Source organism: Cordyceps javanica, chromosome 5, assembly GCF_051103115.1.
Source record: "Cordyceps javanica chromosome 5, complete sequence".
Lineage (NCBI taxonomy): Eukaryota > Fungi > Ascomycota > Sordariomycetes > Hypocreales > Cordycipitaceae > Cordyceps > Cordyceps javanica.
The window spans coordinates 2,995,077-3,008,331 of record NC_139299.1 but is presented as its reverse complement, the minus strand read 5'-3'; the positions used below and the strand labels follow the sequence as shown (position 1 = coordinate 3,008,331).

The following is a 13,255-nucleotide window of genomic DNA, read 5'->3' as shown; positions in this document are numbered from 1 at the left end:
GTGTCATCACCACTCTGCAGCTTGTTGGCCGTCGAGAAGAGCGTAACAGTCGTGAAATCGCGACATGGACCGGTCGAGTCTTGTGGTGAAGGTATAGCCCCATTTGGATCAGGTTTTTCGGAACTCTGGTTCATGTGTATATATGCTTGAATTTCTGTGCCTGTCTGTACATGTATCTTTATATGCATCTGCATCTGAGTATATATGTGATTAAAGGAGCCCGCAGATCCAAGCTCATGCTCTACACGAGAGTGATCAGAGATGAGTTGGCCAAAGTGTCGACGGGAAAAGAAGCGAGTTGCCCTCTACATGTGCGAGGAGGAATGGGAGAGACGGAGAGAGGGAGACAGAGAAGAGAGAGACACAGAGAAGAGACACACACAGAGAGAATACACACACACACACATCGTCACGGTTACCCGAGAGGTTTATTGGTGCCTTGCATCGGACCACCACTCGAGCGAAGCGAGGATAAAAAAAGGCCTAGCGCAGCGGTCATCCCAGAAGCTGACACCAAGATGCAGCCCTGCTGAAAAAGCAAATTTTCCATGGATACGGTGTGGCGTGTAACTGCAATGCTGGTAATCCGTAGTGTGTAGGCTGCGTGCAGTCGTCTACTCCGACTCTATATATAGATGCCATGTCAATACGGGAAACCCCTGCAAGCCCCTCGTCGTCTGGTGGATTCCAATACTTTTCAGCCTCAATAACAAAGTGAAAGAAAGAACGACGTTGGGAAGAAAATTATCATAATACTAATAATATTAACAATAACAGAGTCAAGGACGATATATTGCAGGTCTCACGGGGCGAAATCGTGATGACGGGGGATGTGCCGGATTAGATTAACTGCCCAAGCAGTGGAGGTTGGTGGAAATCACTCCGCTGAACAAGCCTACCTAGATCTTGATTTCCGCAAGACAAGTAAAAGTAAAGTTATCGGTGAGTGATTTTAATCAACGGGCCTGCTGAAACCGGGAGGGGAGGGGCATAGGCGCACTTTGCGCGTATCAGGACAGTCTGCGGGAGCCGGTTGGAGGCAAGCTGAGGGGGCAGGAGGGGGGGCTGACACTCGCCATAGAGAGAGAGAGAGAGAGAGATTTCGGCGGAGGGGAACGGGAAATTTGACAGGAACAACCTTATTGCCCATGGGGGGTGGTACAGCTGTTTTTTGGCCGTGCTTTGTGCTCTCGGACGGCTAACCGATGGACGTGCGGGTGTAGCGGCGGGTTCTGTGTTGATTCTTTTTTTTGTTTCCATGTTTTTGATTGATTGGGTGGAACTTGGAGAATACTATCCTGCACCACTTTCCTGCATCTATGAAACATGAAACACCTAGATATTGCTAATAGAAGAGAGATGGGAGCGCACGGTAAGCTCTACCGGATCGTAGGGCTGGGATATCTACAGGCGACACCTTGATAGCTTTTTTTTATCTCTTTTTCTTTTGGGAGACGGTACTGCTATAGCTTTACTGTGCAATGACCTTTTTGTACGAATTGCATGAGCCAACCCTTCCCAATGACCATGGATTGCCAGACTTTGGAAGGAAAGGAGGTTTTGCGAATATTATTACCCTGAGATGAGCCAGTCAGCCACTGAACTGTCAGACAAGCCCTGTAAACAGGCACTCGGAGGGGAATGACTAGCTCGGGAGGGATAAAAATCGAGACTTGAGCAACTTTTTTCTCTATTTCGACACAATGACGGTCAATGACGGGAAAAAAAAGCTCACATCCCAGTGCGGCTTGGGAATTGCCAAGACGTTTACTTTTGCTGAAAACTTGGTACGCGAGCTGAAAGGGGAAAAAAAAAGAGTTCATCAGCACACACGATGAGAAAGATGTGTCTGTCCCCGGCATTCGTCCTTGGCCTCTTGGTTGTTGTCAGACTAGACACAGCAGAGCTGAAATCGGCAGTGGGCGCAAGCCCCAGTGGATTCCTCGGATTCACGGCCGAGAGATGCAATGACTTGTGTGTGTGAGAGAGAGAGGACCGGGGAAAGGGGAAAAAAAAGAAGAAGCAAGGTTTCCAGCGGCGCCCATTGTTCCTTTGGAAGGGGGAGGGTGTGGGCTTGAGGGGGGGGTGTATGTGTGTTTGGGAAACAGAAAAGAGGTACATGAGAGGTACCGTCGCGACAAAGACTGGGCGGCGAAACTAACCAATTTGGGAGATGCATGAATGTTTGTGGCACTAAAATGTTTCTTTGAAAATTAAAAAAAAAAAGGAAGAGGAAGAGGAAAAGAGCGCTCGCGGGCTCAACGCCAGTGGTCAGCAAGATTGCCCATGAACTTGTCTCTAATTGCGTGCTTTATCTAAGAAAATAAGTCCATCTTCACATCCTCTCTCATCCAGTTCGGACTCTTTATTTCTATTAGCAACAAGGAGATTTGTAATAGACTTGGTGAGGAAAAATGTGGGACTAGTTACCGGTAGTCGGGTGAGACTAGAAAAGGAGAAAAAAAGCAAAAAGTTCCACAACAGGAATTAATCCAAAGTACTCCGTAGAACAGGATAACAAACTCCACAGACTAACAACAGACGGCTCCCTCCCCCCCCTCCCAAGCAGGAAGGGGAAAAAAAAGTAAAAAAAAATGTTTCATAGGGCGGGCCACGGGCGGCGGCGGAACGGCGTTGATCCTTTTCTCACCTTGCCCACTCCCCTCCCCCCAGCAAACTGGATGACCACCTCGTCCGGCAAAAGAACTTTTTGTAGAAGAGATGTGATCAAGGCATAAAAGGAGAACAAGGAGAACCATGGTCAAGAAGAAAGAGAAACTCTTACCGCAGTGCCTGCCAAAGATGCTCTGCTGGGCTAGTCGCTCGATCCTCTCGATGCTACTTGGTACGCGCATTACACGGACTCGGTTCGGCAGAGCGACGACACTTGGACCAAGCATGGGCCCCTCCTCTCGGTTGGGCTAAAAAAAGAGAGAGGAGAGAGAGAGAGAGAGTAGCGAGAGAGACCTTGCCCGGCTGATTCTTGTCCGAGCAAGGCATAACGAGCTTCCACGCTTCTCTCTGCCTGCATGTACTGTAAATGAACACACACACCCTTGTCATCATGGCCCAACACCCCCGAGCCCTGGTCCGCGATCGAGCTGGACAGACAGACCTACACACCTCCCAGGCGCCATGCCATTAGTTGGCTAGTCTTGCATATGCCGGCTCACACCCTGGCTTGCGTTCCGTCTCTGATGAGAGCTGAGATAAGGTCCATCTACAGAGTACTACGGACTAGTTTACTACACATCTCACCCATCTTTGCTGCCCATATACGGATTCGCACCAGCACATCTCTCTTCTTACGACATACATATTTACATACATTGATCCTTTTCTCACCTTTCTTTTCTATCCTCTTCAGCCGCTAACCTCATTCCATATACTCAAACCACGTCTGGCTACACTTTCTTTCCCCCGCCCTCTTCATACACCTACCTGCCTTGCGCTCCCTGCCTATAGTTAGTCCCCGTACCGGAGACAACAGTAACGGCAGAATAAGAAAGCATGAGCGCACACCAGAACAACCCGTTTGCCACGCCGGGCAGCGTCAGCAGCCATGCCGGCCGCCCAGGCTCGTCCAGCTCGACGCCGTGGCAGGGGCGCTCGCCGCGACACTCGGCCGATGGCGGCCGCCCCGGCACCTACACGCCGTACACGTACCGCAGCGTCGGTCCCCCCAGCGGCGCGGCGACGCCCGTCCAGGCGGCGGCGGCGGTGGCGCCGAAGCGCCGGTTCAGGAGCTACCGGCTGCGCGGCGAGTACGAGAAGCCCTGGCTCGGGGACAAGGACATGAAGAAGACGCGGTGGAACAATGTCATTGTCGGGACGCTGGCGCTGGTGGGCGTCGCGGCGGCCGGCGTCGTCATCTACTTCATGTCGCGGCCGTTTGTGCAAAAGGACTACTGCCTCGTGTACGAGGACGACTTCCGGACGCTCGACACGAGCGTCTGGACGCACGAGGTGCAGCTCGACGGCTTCGGCAACCACGCGTTCGACTGGACGACGACGGACGAGCGCAACGCGTACGTCGACGGCGACGGCCTGCACATTGTGCCGACGCTGACGACGGAGACGACAGGCCTGACGGCCGACGACCTGTACGCCAACCACACGCTCAGCCTGGACGACGACAAGTCGTGCACGGGCGCCTTCAACACGTCGGCGTGCGTGATGCGCTCCGACCCGGAAAAGGGCGTCTTCCTGCCGCCGGTCCGCTCCGCCCGGCTGACGACCAAGGGCGCGCGCAGCATCCGCTACGGCATGGTCGAGGTCGTCGCGCGGCTGCCCCGCGGCGACTGGCTGTGGCCCGCCATCTGGATGATGCCGGAGCGCGACGCCTACGGCGCGTGGCCGCGCTCCGGCGAGATGGACATTATGGAGGCGCGCGGCAACGACGCCGCCTACAAGGGCGGAAACGGCGCCCGCGGCCGCGACTGGTACTCGAGCGCGCTGCACTGGGGGCCGACGCCGCGCACCGACGCCTACTGGCGGACGACCCAAGGGAAGAAGATCCGCCGCGGCGCCTACTCGGACGGGCTGCACACGTTTGGCATCCAGTGGACGCCGAGCTACGTCTACTTTTACATTGACTCGCGCATCCACCAGATCCTCTTTGTCGGGTTTCATCCCAATAAGCCGCTCTACGGCCTGGGCGGCTTCGCCCGCCAGACGTCGGAGAACGGCACGCTGCTCGACGACCCCTGGACCGGGTCCAACTCGACGACGGGCAACGCGCCCTTTGACCAGGCCTTTTACCTGATCCTCAACGTCGCCGTCGGCGGCACAAACGGCTTCTTCCCCGACGGCGTCGGCGCCAAGCCCTGGGTCGACGGCGCGCCCAACGCCCGCTGGTCCTTTTGGGACGCCCGCGACCAGTGGCTGCCCACCTGGGGCGACGGCGACCGCCGCGGCATGACGGTGCGCTCCGTCAAGATGTGGCAGCTCGGCAAGTGCGGCGAGAAGCAGGAGCTTTAGGGGAGGATTTCATTGAATCCTCTTTCAAGGGGAGCTGCGTTCCTTCTCTCCTTGAGAAAGAAGAATTGCCTTGTTCTTTTGCTAGGGCAATTGTACTTGGTTTTCATACATATTAACTTTGTGGGCTATTGGGTCTCTTTTACATCTGCGTTGCTTGGTATTACTTGGACTCATTTTCATTTTCATTTTTTTTTTCATTTGACTTGTGATGTTGGATCTGTTCTTCTTATTGTTCTTCTTTTTCTTTGCGGTAATAGACATTTGATTTTCTCATACGGGCGACAACCATCAATATTGATGAAATGGGTTATAGACTAGAGTACAGAATAGAAACATGTTCTGAGGCATGCAACAAATGAAAAATCTCTGCACACCGAGACCGGCCCGAGCAATTTGTCATGCTTTCTCACAATGTGATCCCCAAAGTAGAAAAAGATTGACCTTGCCGAGCCTAGAGGAGCATGACTGAGAAACTCCAGCCTGCCAACTCTGCATTATACAGATCAACACACACTCTCTCCATTCACAAGATCCACAAAGGTGAGTGAAATCCAGACCTGACCCAGCGGCGCCGGCTCCCATCTAGCGTCGATCTAGCGGCCTGGACGAGAACTCGGAACGACCTACGGGCATCGAGGTGTGAGTCGGACAATACTTTGCAACTGCCGGGGTGTGTCCGCTTCTACATGAGGTGTAAGAGCTTGTTCGTCGTTGTTTTGATGCGTCGGCTTAACTAAGAAACTTGGCCCTAAACTAGCTCTGAACTTCTTTCGTTGTCGACGCGTTATTTCCCGATTTCCTTATCTGATGACAATTTTTTCTCTCTTAAACTTGCATCAGACTTGATTGAAATGGTGTCTTGACAACTCCAACGGGCTACGGTCAGGAATCGAGAAAGTAAGTTGGCTGCTAGCGGCGCTTTGCATAAACTTGCCTCTTTAGTACAGCTTGGAAGATAAGATCCGCGGGCAACCCGGGTGGTTAATCGCCGAGCAAATCAAGTCATGCGTTGGGGGCAGGCCAGAATTGGTCCTATGTAAGTAGAGGAGGGTAGCACGATGCGAAAGTTTAAAAATTAAGATGCAACAACAGAGGCAATACCAACTTTTCCATTTGGTGGCAACCGCAATCCATCCACCCCCGTCCCTTCAAAAGGGCTGACGTGCTTTTTGATAGAGCTGAAATGAACGACCTTGCAACTCCCCGTCACAGCCCGCCATCCCGTTTATTACGTACTGCGAGGTAGAGTGCAGGGGCAGCATTTGTTCGCTCCATTTACTCCGTACAGAGTACAGAGTCGTCTGTACACTGGTATTACTCTGCAAGGATGCAGCAAACTAGCTGTTCAACTAGTGCGCCAGCCAGGTTGGGGGCTGAGCGGCCCGATGGAGGTGGCGCATACGGATTGCAGGGATTCCCAACACGATATTTCCTGCCCGTGCTCGTCGACCTGATTCTGCTTCGGTAGTCCGAAGCCCAGACTCTGGAACTTTTTCTGATGCAGTGCAACCTCGTGGTGGAAAGAGGGCTCCGCTCCCGCCACTCACCAGCATTGCAGCATCTCGATACCTCTTTTTTTTGTTTTCCTTTCCTCTCATATATTCCGCTCGGCTAGATTGCAGCCTGAACTTTTGGTATTGCGTGATCCTTTTCTGTACGCCATGCCTTTTGCCAGGCCTGGGCTCACCGCACCACGTGTACTTGTCTCCTGGTAGTTTGCGTCTACGCTAACCGGGGTCGACCTCAACCCCCCCTGTCTAGATGCAAGCAGCCCGGGCCGACGAGGTGGCTGAGAACCGATGATTTTTCTCTTCTCATGAGACCAGAAGGCAAGCTTCCTGGCTCTCCTATCGGCAGTGATAGGCTTTGGTGACTCTGGCTAAAGGTCTTGGCAGCTGCGCGTGCTGCATGCTCTGCATAGTCATTCTTGCTGAGCAACCAAGAGGGACCAAGAAACGATGCACGCGTATTGGGGCCTGGTACATGGGTATGGTGCATGGCTGAAGTGAATGGACTCCGTGAGCGAGAACAAGCTGGCAAACTCACGGGTGCAAAGGAACACAGCGTTCCACGTCGTTTTCCGCCTGATGATGACGCTGCCCCAACCCACGCCCATATGGGCTGAGAGGCGAAGCCTGCAGCAGATTATATTACACGCCCTGACACTGCCAGTTGGCGTTCCCTCAGCTTGCATTTCACCCCGTCCAGCGCCACGCGGATGAGATGCAGACGGCTCCGGAGGCTTGTCAACGCGGGACAAGGGGTTTTTTTTTTTTGCTAACTAGTTAATCCATCAAGAGATTCAGGCTGGCGACAGGGGGGGCAGCCTGGCGCTCGTTAGTCTGTCCAGAAAAAGAACTCATTTGCTAATTCATGCACGGCTGTTGCCGTCGCGATCTATATGTTCCGCCGCCTATAAGCAGCCAGCCCGGTTTGCCGAACCTGGGTGGTTCGCATCCTGGAACTGTACTGTTATATGTGTGGCCGGATAGCTGAACTTCTGGCTGGCTGGGCTTGCGCGAATGTATTTAGCCAGTAAGCCTCATCGTGAGCTGTGAGCTGCATAGGGGCCAGCAAGAATGGCCTCAAGCGGAGCCCGGCACCTAGGCCGCCATCACCGCCGCCGCCGCCGCCGCCGCGGTGAGCGAGAACGCCGCGATAACGTCGAAAAGCGTAGGGTTGATGGTGAACCCGGGCTTGCGCCGCGCGGCGTCGTGGTGGATGATGCTCCGGCACGGCGCTGCCGACTTTTTGACTATTTGGTCGTGATCCTGGCTAGGCCAGTTCGTCCTATCTGCTTGCATTGGTAAAGAGTGCGGGATAATCAATAAAGCAGAAAGGACGGGATTCGAGCCTTGCAGGACTGCGCAAGTATGTAGTCCGTAGATGGTTAATCTGTGGACCGACCTGCGTTTGCTGCAGTGGGTACCTGATTTTAATATGCAATTTTCCGCCCACGGCCAGGTACCGAAACTACTTGCTGGCAGTAAATGGTTGAGAAACTTGACCTCGACTCCATGGCACAAACTTGGCACCCACACACACACACCACACCACACGGCAGCGGCTCAACCTCTCAACACCAAAGCACTCTGGCACACCAGGCCGCCAGCCATCATCCCAGCGACGCGGATCGGGCATCCACAGGCTAGCGTCTTCCCTGTTGACAAAATCAAAATAGCACCCGCCAGAAGAGGAAAGGACGGGGAAGCATGAGCCAGCCCAAAGTGCCGCGGGGCGGAGCGTTTTCTTGCTGGTGCTAGCCATCGCCAATGCGTTGAGCACACAAGCAAGAAAAAAAAAAGGCCCAGTATACCGAGTACCTACTACTCCATACTCCCTACGGAGTACTTATTTGTAATTCCAAAATCTAGCACTGCAATCTAATCGAGGTGCTCAGGCAGGACAAGCGCAGGAGCCAGCGCAGCCACGCTCCTCACCAACCACGTCGCAGGCGTTTGGCTGCACTTCCACGCTCCCTCGTCTAACAACGTTGGTCGCCATGACCGCTGCACGGCTTGGCCCTGCGCTTGGGTTGCGCTTTGGATTGTCTCTCGGGCTGGGATGCGGCGCGCTGCATCAACGGTCAACGCTTCTCACCTGCTCAGCGCTGTCAACGTTGCAGCTGTCCCGTTGTTGCAGTGCAGTCCATGCCGCCGCCACATCTGATGCAGGCCGATCCTGCATGCCACTAAATCCAAGACGAGGAGAATAGTCCAGTCCTACGACAAGGTGTCCGACTCGGGCCATGATTCCAGAAGCTTGCCCCCCCTCAAAAAAAGAAGAAGAAAAAATACCAAGCCAAATACAAAGCTCAACCGACAGATTCGGTAGCATCATTCAATTATTGTCAATTTCTTTTTCTCAGTCTCTGTCAGACGTCACGGTCCACAAGGTATTTCCCGGTTTTTGTCGTCCAAGCTTGTCAGGGGGAATGAAACAAGCAGGACAATGGAAAAAGTCAAAATACACAGCAGATTTGCGAGTTTACTTCGAAAATATAGCCTAGTGGCGTTTGACTTTCTCTCCGCGCTCAGTAGCGACGTCCACACTCTCCACTCAACTATCCCGCTTTTCTGTCTCTGCATGAGACGCAAGACAATGGCCGTTCAGGCAGGTACACTCTAAGCCCGTCCAAGTGTCGGCCCCGGAGCTCGCCCATGGATCTTTTCCCCTTACTAGTGCGTCCCGAATCCATACAGGCATCGGAGCCTAGGGCCTGCTGGCAGTACTGGTAGCCACGCGGTGTTGTCGGTCTGCGGGATTTCTTGCGCGACTCCTTTAACTCATCAGTGGACAGGGCGATACAACGTGTGAAGCGGCCATTGTCTCTTCACGCCAAGCCGACGACTGTTCCTGGCCCAGTCCAAATACAGAAAACAAAGACTCTAGGCTGAACCAGGCTCTGCTAAGAGTAGCCTAATACTGTGGCTCTGATGGGCCGCACTCTGTATGCCGTTCTTCAGTGGCCCACACAGACCTCGATCAATGCAGGGATGTCTCGACATGTACTCAGCTTGTACCTTCGCTTACAGGCATGACGCCCACCCCTCCTGGACACACGCCCCTCCCTTGTCGACAATCCCGCAACTTTGTACGCGATCAGTTGAGGCATTGGACTCTTCCGCTCAGTCCGTGACGATGCTGGATGCTCACGTCGTTGCGTTGACCCTGGTCAACTCGGTGTAGCCGCAATCGGGTCCCTCTTGGCCTTGACTGCATATGTAGTCCACCCTCGTAGTGTTGGGCAGGAAACAAATCGCTACTAGTCCTTGGCCTATCAAATCATTATCTTTGTGAACACACACTCTTTGCTTGCTACATACATAGCTACTTGACGCAAAGCTTCTTGCGGCACGTTCGTTCTTCTCTCTTGATAATTTCTCTAGATAAAGGCATCCTCCAACCTCCTTAGCCTTTCTCACATCTCACGACATGTCCTTTTAGAGATTGCTATCCTCGTTCAACATCATTCCTGTCGAGTATATCTATCAAACCCGCATCATCCACCTTGACGCCAGCCGGCACTTCATCCCAAACGACCTTGATTCCCGCGAGCTTCGACACTCAACAGGGAGGCGTCTTAGCCCTCCTTGAATCTTCGCAACCATGGTGCAATATACACCGGAGAGCCCAACTCTGGGCGAGCCTAGCCAGCAACTGCAGTCTTCGCGGCGCCCAAGCCACGCGCGTTCTGTTACTTCGATGCGCTCTTCAAACTCTCACAGCGACAATGGTAACAAGACGGGTCGATCAACACCTTCAAAGTCTCAATACTCGGATGACTTTCGCTACCGAACAGTGAGTTGAGCATTTGCGAGAGCACTCGACTTTCGACCTGGACAACTAATAGGGAATGTTATAGATGGCCACATATATCTACAACCGAATCATGGTCAGCGGTTGGATTCATCCCGATGCGGCCCATGACCCCAACAACATCCACGGTGTGCTGATTCGTCGCTCCCGAGGACAATACCTGTCTGTCCCGGAGCCTGTTCACCCTGTTCTCCACGACGCCGTTGCCCGGATGAACTTGGCTGTGGCCATAACGATCCGTCCTCGTCTGCTGGACGGTATCATGCTGGTCTTGACCGAGGGTCAGACTGAGCTCCGGTTCAAGGACGGTTCCCAGCTGCAGGTCATCGACTCGCTCAACCACGCACATCCCACGACGGTCAAGAAATATCAGTACGCCTGCATCTGCCAGCAGGAACGCATGCTGCTCGTCTGGCACGACGATATCTCCCATGTCCTCAACCACGCAGCGCAGCTCGAGGAGAAACTTCTTACAATGGTATGTACCCTGGCTCAGGAAACCTTTGAACTGTACGTCGTACTAAACTGGTGTTAGATATGGGGATCTGGGAAAATGGCCAGCACTGTGTTGTCGTCGCCCTTTCGCACGCCTTCTGTACTCTCCATTAACACACCCAGTGGCTATAACACGCCTGGAAACGGCATCACTGAGAAGGATGCCTACATCACCCAGACCGACGATGCTGATGATGAAGAGATCGCTGCTGAAAAGGAAAGGGCCATGGAGCGCCCTGAGTCGCTGAAGCGGCCTGTGATGCGTACCTCGGCCGTTTTCATCGGTCTCGCCATCGCTCTCACCATCACCCTGCTCGTTGGTGTCTACATTGGCAGGCTGATCAGCGAGTGTCTCCTCGATGGCACCTGGATTCGCATGGCTCTCGTCTTTCCTATTCCTCTGCTGGCCTGCGTCAGCCTCTTCTTCTTCCAGATTGTATTTTCCGACCTTTTCCAGATGATTGGCCCCATTGGTGGCAACACCACCAACTCGCGCTACTTTTCGTGCCACAAGCCGAGCCTCGACCGCGCCTACATGGAGGGCATGGAGCTCCCCAAGGTCACCATCCAGATGCCCGTCTACAAGGAGGGCATGGAGTCGGTCATCATCCCCACCATCCGCAGTCTGCAGCAGGCCGTCTCCTTCTACGAGTCGCACGGCGGCTCCGCCACCATCTTCGTCAACGACGACGGTCTGCGCGCCGGCCTGTCGGAGGCGCAGGTGCGCCAGCGCCGCGAGTACTACCACAACAACAACATTGGTTGGGTCGCGCGCCCGCGCCACAACGGCGACGAGGGCTACGTCCGCAAGGGCAAGTTCAAAAAGGCCTCCAACATGAACTTTGCCCTCAACTTCTCGCAGCGCGTCGAGAAGCGTATGCAGGAGATGATGGACGTCAGGATCGCCGACACGGGCTCGGACCTCCTGGACGAGGCCGAGGAGGAGGAGATGTACAACTCGGCCCTGGCTCAACTTCTCGACGAGGATCCTCTTGCCTGGGCCGAGGGCGACGTTCGCGTCGGCGAGGTCATCCTCCTCGTCGACTCCGACACCCGCGTACCCATTGACTGCCTCCTCTACGGCGCGGCTGAAATGTTCCTCTCCCCCGAGGTCGCCATCGTGCAGCACTCGACGGGCGTCATGCAGGTCACGCACGACTACTTTGAGAACGGCATCACCTACTTCACCAACCTCGTCTACTCCTCCATTCGCTTCTCCATCGGCGCCGGCGAGGTCGCCCCCTTTGTCGGCCACAACGCCTTCCTCCGCTGGCGCGCCGTCCAGGACGTCGGCCGCCCGGAGCAGGACGGCGCCTACACCGCGTACTGGTCCGAGAGCCACGTGTCGGAGGACTTTGACATTGCCCTGCGCTTGCAGATGAAGGGCAGCGTGATCCGCATTGGCTCCTACCACAACGACGAGTTCAAGGAGGGCGTGTCGCTGACCATTTACGACGAAATCATGCGCTGGCAAAAGTACGCCTACGGCGTTTCCGAGATGATTTTCCACCCCCTCCATCGCTGGATCTACAAGGGACCCTTTACTCCCCTCTTCTACACCTTCCTCTTCTCCAACATCATGTGGTCCTCCAAAATCTCCATCATGTCCTACATGTGCTCGTACTTTGCCCTCGCCTCCGCCCTCCTCCTCACCTGCCTCAACTACTTCCTCATCGGCTGGATCCGCGACGAGCTCGCCACGGCCTACCTCACCTCGTGGAACGTCTTCCTCTCGCTCGTCGTCGTCTTCAACGGCGCGGGCCCCATCGCCCTCGCCATCCTCCGCTACCGCACCGGCGAGAAGGGCCTTCTCCGCGCCCTCTTTGAGAACTACAAGTGGATGCCCCTCATGACCGTCTTCTTCGGCGGCCTCTCCTACCACATCAGCCTCGCCCTGCTCGCGCACCTCTTCCACGTCGACATGCAGTGGGGCTCCACGTCCAAGGAGAAGGAGGACTCCAACTTCTTCCAGGAGGTGCCGCGCATCTTCAAGACCTTTTGGACCATGTACGTCTTCATCGCGCTCATGGTCGCCGCCATGGTGTACCTCGGCGCCTTTGCGCCCCCAGACTGGGCCATTACCGACTTTTCGGCCATTGTGCCTCTAGCCCTCAACTTGTCCTTTCACGCGCTGGTGCCCTTTGTGCTGAACCCTAGTCTGATGGTGTTTGCCTACTAACAAGGCAAGAAAGACTTGAATGAATCCGTAAGAGGCAGGATGAGATTTGCAAAGAGTGGGACATGATACACGAGATTGGCTCTCGGCTATAGACTTTTTTCTTTTTCTTTCTCTTCATTTTCTTCTTGGCATTTTTCTTTATTTGGGTAATAGCATAGATGGACTTGGTTGTTATACCGGCGCGTAGCGATGCGCCTAGATGTGACACTTTTTTCTTTTCTGATGGAATTTTTGCGGCACATACTGGACCTGAACCCTGACTACTGGTCATGAAAATGATAC

At 54.3% G+C, this 13,255-nt stretch overlaps 3 protein-coding genes across 3 annotated transcripts; 2 read left to right on the top strand and 1 right to left on the bottom strand.

Moving 5' to 3' along the window:
- Positions 1-3,510: 3,510 nt before the first annotated feature.
- V2A60_008126 (uncharacterized protein) lies at positions 3,511-4,980 on the top strand (the record flags this gene model as incomplete). Its single annotated transcript, XM_083259402.1, has 1 exon — positions 3,511-4,980. One exon carries the CDS (start codon positions 3,511-3,513, stop codon positions 4,978-4,980), a length of 1,470 nt encoding a protein of 489 aa, XP_083115528.1.
- A 2,603-nt stretch (positions 4,981-7,583) lies between these two features.
- On the bottom strand, positions 7,584-7,784 carry V2A60_008125 (uncharacterized protein; the record flags this gene model as incomplete). Its single annotated transcript, XM_083259401.1, has 1 exon — positions 7,584-7,784. The coding sequence occupies one exon, from the start codon at positions 7,782-7,784 to the stop codon at positions 7,584-7,586; it is 201 nt and encodes a 66-aa protein (XP_083115527.1).
- A 2,305-nt stretch (positions 7,785-10,089) lies between these two features.
- Positions 10,090-12,973, top strand: V2A60_008124 (glycosyltransferase family 2 protein; the record flags this gene model as incomplete). The annotated part of the gene is made up of 3 exons (XM_083259400.1): positions 10,090-10,281; positions 10,346-10,777; positions 10,835-12,973. The coding sequence occupies 3 exons, from the start codon at positions 10,090-10,092 to the stop codon at positions 12,971-12,973; spliced, it is 2,763 nt and encodes a 920-aa protein (XP_083115526.1).
- Positions 12,974-13,255: the final 282 nt, after the last annotated feature.